Below are 4785 nucleotides of genomic sequence, written 5' to 3' on the forward strand. Positions count from 1 at the left end.
TGAGAAAAGCAGAACAGGAATTGTAATCCCAGAATCCCAGGACATTCTGAGTTGAAAGGGACACAGAGGATCATCAAAGGAATATTTGAACATTTACACAGACTCCAGAACTGTGACTTAAGCTGGTCAGTATCTCTGCTGGGAGCCTCCCAAAGGCCCTCAGCCACTCCTCAGCCCTGGACAGCAGCAGCATCACCTCTGCAGGGCCCATCAGGGCTCTCCTGAGCTGCCCTTGCCCAGCTGCACACAGAGCCTGCCCCAGCCAGGGCCCTGCACACAGGCAGGTTTCTGTAGGGACCCGGCCAGGGCACACAGGCTGGGATGGGCTCTGTGAGCGCTGACAGGGACAAGGCTCCTCTCAGGAGGGAATGCGCAGGCCCAGGGAGATGCTCAGGGAAGGAGAGGGGGCTGAAGAGAGCAGAGCTGGGGGCAGGATGAGGGCACGGTTGGTGTGTGGGAGGTACCAGGCACAGGTGGGCATGGGAACACTGTCCTGAGTGCCCGGCTGTCTCTGCCCTGCCCTCTCAGGCACAGCACCACAACATCTTCTCTTGTTTCTGCCCTGCCCTGATATTGACCCTGTTACCTGCTGCTCTCAGGGAGGCTCTTGCATTTGCAGCAGCTGAGTCAGGCACTGCCCTTGGCATTCCTGCCAGGCAGGGGTGTGGCCATGGGAATGGGATGTCCAAGCTTCCCTGGCACCTGTGGGGCTGTGGGCAAAGCAGTCCATGGGAAAGGGGAATGAGCTGAGCCCCCTCCCTGAGATCCCATCATGGGCACAGCCGGGTATCTCCTTGCTGTGCCCTTCCAAGCTCTGAGCTGCCCTCCTGGGTGCAAATCTGTGCTAGAGCCTCTGGGAGCTCCCTGAATGTCCCACGGGGAAGGGCAGAGCTGCCACAGCTGAGGAAATGCTGCTGGGTTTGCCAAGGGAGCCATGAGTGTCCTTGGCACAAGGGGGTGCTGAGACCTTGCCCAGAGACCTTGAGAGAGAGTGAGAAATTCAGGGATCCCTCTGCTCTGGCCAGGGTCTGGTTTATCCCAGGCTGACCCAGGAGTGTGATTGTGCTCTGATTGCAGCCTAAGGTGCAAAGCCAGGGCAGTTGGGAACAAGCCCATCCAGCCCCTCACCTTCCTTTAGCCACAGGGAATACTTTCCCTCTCACATCTCTAAGTGGGAAACTCTGAGTGCAGCCGAAATGCTGGGGATTTCTGACCTCAGAGAGACAGGAATGATGTGTGGGGAGGAAAACAATTCCTAAAACAAACTCCTGCCCTCTATTTCCTTTAGAAATGGGAGTGCAGACACTGCCAAGCCTTTCTGCATTAGGAGTGGTTCCTCTGACAAATCCTGACTATCCAGCCTTGTCCCTCTGCCCCATGGCCACAAACCCAGGGCAGTGGGGCAGGGATGGCTCCTTGAGGGCCCCCATGCACAGGCCTGGCTGCTCCTGGCACACTCAGCCAGCAAAACTGGCGCTCAGGCAGGGACCCAGGTGAAGGTTTTCCCAGAGAAGGAACAAGGGTGGGTGAGTCCCAGCAAGACAGTCTGCAGGGAATGGCCCAGGTTTGGCTCAAAGCAGCTTCTCCTGACTTGTCACTGTCCTTTCTCCATGAACAGGTCCCCATGTGCAGCCCCAGCAAATGTCCAACAGCAGCTCCATCAGGCACTTCCTCCTGCTGGCATTGGCAGACGCGGCAGCTGCAGCTCCTGCACTTCTGCCTCTTGCTGGGCATCTCCCTGGCTGCTCTCCTGGGCAACAGCCTCATCATCAGCGCCGTAGCCTGCGGCCACCACCTGCACACACCCATGTTCTTCTTCCTGCTCAACCTGGCCCTCACTGACATGGGCTCCATCTGCACCACTGTCCCCAAAGCCATGCACAATTCCTTCTGGAACACCAGGAACATCTCCTACACTGGATGTGCCACACAGCTCTTTTTCTTTCTGTTCTTCATTGGAGCAGAGTTTTATCTGCTGACCGTCATGTGCTATGACCGCTACATGTCCATCTGCAAACCCCTGCACTACGGGACCCTCCTGGGCAGCAGAGCTTGTGCCCACATGGCAGCAGCTGCCTGGGCCAGTGCCTTTCTCAATGCTCTGCTGCACACAGTCAATACATTTTCCCTGCCCCTGTGCCATGGCAATGCCCTGGGCCAGTTCTTCTGTGAAATCCCACATATCCTAAAGATCTCCTGCTCACACTCCAATCTCAGGGAACTTGGTCTTCTTGCTGTTACTGTCTTTTTACTATTTGGTTGTTTTGTGTTCATTGTTTTCTCCTATGTGCAGATCTTCAGCGCTGTGCTGAGGATCCCCTCTGAGCAGGGACGGCACAAAGCCTTTTCCACCTGCCTCCCTCACCTGGCCGTGGTCTCCCTCTCCGTCAGCACTGCCATTTTTGCCTACCTGAAGCCCCCCTCCATGTCCTCCCCATCCCTGGATGTGGCAGTGACAGTTCTGTACTCGGTGGTGCCTCCAGCCCTGAACCCTCTCATCTACAGCCTGAGGAACCAGGAGCTGAAGGCTGCAGTCTGGAGACTGATGACTAGACAATGTAAGAAACATTAAACTGTTGGACAGTTTCTGAAAATAATTTGTAGTAAATGTTGTCTTTGATACTTCTTGTTGGTTTCATTTTGGAGCTTCTTTTTCATTGTTTACCTTTTTCAATGTTGTCCCTAAATGAAAGCAATCAATTTTGCTGTATCTCATTTTGTATCTCCACAGGTCCACTGTGACCTGTAGACTGTGTCAGGGAGGAGCTGTGCTCTTGATACCTTTAAATGAAAAAAAGGATTTATTTCATATGAAGACTGCCACAGTCCAGCAAAGTTTTCCCTGGAGATCCCCCTTTTGTTGCCTTCTCTGGAGCTGCAGCAGCAATGTCTGTGTGCAGAGCTGGGGCACATCAGTGCTGGCACAGCAGCTGTGCCCAGCAGCAGCAGCACTTGGTGTTGCCAGTGCTCCTTCCGTGGCCCTGCCCCGCTGCCCTGGTGGCCCTGGTGTTGCTGCAGGGCCTGAGTGCTCTCGGGGCCGGGCACAGCCCTGGGGGTGACAGTGCCGGGGCTGCAGCAGGCACAGGCCATGGGCACTGCTGGGGCAGAGCTGACGCCTCAGGCCAGGGCCTGGGGGCTCCAGGCTCCTTGCCCAGGCTCTCTCAAGAACACAGCCAGGCCAATGCTCAGCACAGAAAAGCCCCATGAGCAGCCCCAGGCTGTTGGTGTGGGGACATACTTGAGAGGCACAAATCAGCCCCTGGCGCCAGCAAGGGCTGGGGGGACACCAAGGAAACCACTCAGCTTTGTCTTGGCCTCTGCAGTCAGCCAGAAAGTTTGTTCCCATCAGCTGGGAGTTTCCTGTCCCACTGCAGATGCTGTTGCTCAGAGCCAGGGCTGCCTGGCAGCCACTCCCAAACTGCCCTGAGCATTTCCTATGCTTCCCCTTTGCTTTCTTTACTCTTCCCTTATACAAGTTTCTTCCCATTGCCCACCCCTGTTCCCTCCCCTCCAAGGAGCCCATCCCTGTTTGCCCTTTCCTCTCTGACCCTACTCCCCATTGCAGATCCTGACTTGGCACCATGGGAACGTCCCTTGGGCAGCAGGATCATCCTACAAGTGATGCAGGAATTGTCTGCAGGCTCCTGCAGTGCCTGGTGCTGCTCCCTTGCCAGAGGCACCCCAGGCCAGGGGGGCACATCTGGGCTGCTGTGTCTGGCTCTGGGGCTCCCTGTTCTGGGCAGTGAGGAGGAGCTGCAGAGGCTCTGCAGGACTGACAGGATGGGCTTTGGGGCTGGCAGGAGAAGCTGAGGGATCTGCGCTCCTGGAGCTTCTGCAGAGGAGGCCCAGGGCTCATCCTGCAACTGCTCCAAGGGTGGTTCCAGAGAATCCCAGAATCAGCAAGGGTGGAAAAGTCCTTGGAGATCATCAAGTCCAACCTGTGCCCTGACACCACCGTGTCTCCCCTGTGCCTCCTCTTCTCCAGGATAAACAACCCCAGCTCTCTCAGCCACTCCTCACAGGACTTGTGTTCCAGACCCCTCATCAGCCTTGTTGCCCTTCTCTGGACATGCTCCAGCCCCTCCATGTCTTTCCTAAATTGTGGGGCCCAGAACTGGACACAGCACTCGAGGTGCTGCCCAAGCAGTGCTGAGCACAGGGGAAGAATCCCTGCCCTGCTCCTGCTGGCCACACCATTCCTGATCCAGGCCAGGAGCCATTGGCCTTCTTGGCCACCTGGGCACACTGCTGGCTCATGTCCAGCCTGCTGTCCATCAGTCCCTGCAGGTCCCTTTCTGCCTGGCAGCTGTCCAGCCACTCTGTCCCCAGCCTGTGGTGCTGCAGGGATTGTTATGACCAAAGTACAGGACCTGGCACTTGGACTTCTTAACCCTCACATTGTTGGATTTGGGCCCTGGATCCTGCCTGTTCAGGGCCCTGTGCAGAGCCCTCCTATCCTCCAGCAGATTCACACTCCCAGACAACTTGGTGTTACCAGGGTTCCATGAGGACTCCCAGTGTCACAATATTCCTTTGGTTCCATGGGACCCCTTGCTGTCACAAAGTCCCTTGGATCCTTGGGCCGCTGCACTGTCACAATGTCCCTTGGTCCCCCAAGGCCCTGCATTGTCATAATGCACCGTTTGTTCCATGAGATCTGGCAGTGCAGCAATGTCAATGTGATATTTTCTGAAAATTCCCTTCGCCAGGATTTCTTCTCCTGGGAAGATGAGAAGCCTCAGCTTCTCCGTGTTTTGCTTCTCTGGAATGTGGTCTGGAGATTGT

At 56.1% G+C, this 4785-nt stretch overlaps 1 protein-coding gene across 1 annotated transcript; it reads left to right on the forward strand.

The window, feature by feature from the left end:
- Nucleotides 1-2020: 2020 nt before the first annotated feature.
- Nucleotides 2021-3572, forward strand: LOC134433381 (olfactory receptor 14J1-like; the record flags this gene model as incomplete). Its single annotated transcript, XM_063182238.1, has 2 exons — nt 2021-2565; nt 3566-3572. Coding segments are annotated over 2 exons (552 nt in total), but the record flags the coding sequence as incomplete, so codon positions are not given.
- Between the last annotated feature and the right edge of the window lie 1213 nt (nt 3573-4785).

This window comes from Melospiza melodia, unplaced genomic scaffold (assembly GCF_035770615.1).
Source record: "Melospiza melodia melodia isolate bMelMel2 unplaced genomic scaffold, bMelMel2.pri scaffold_18, whole genome shotgun sequence".
Taxonomy (NCBI): Eukaryota; Metazoa; Chordata; class Aves; order Passeriformes; family Passerellidae; genus Melospiza; species Melospiza melodia.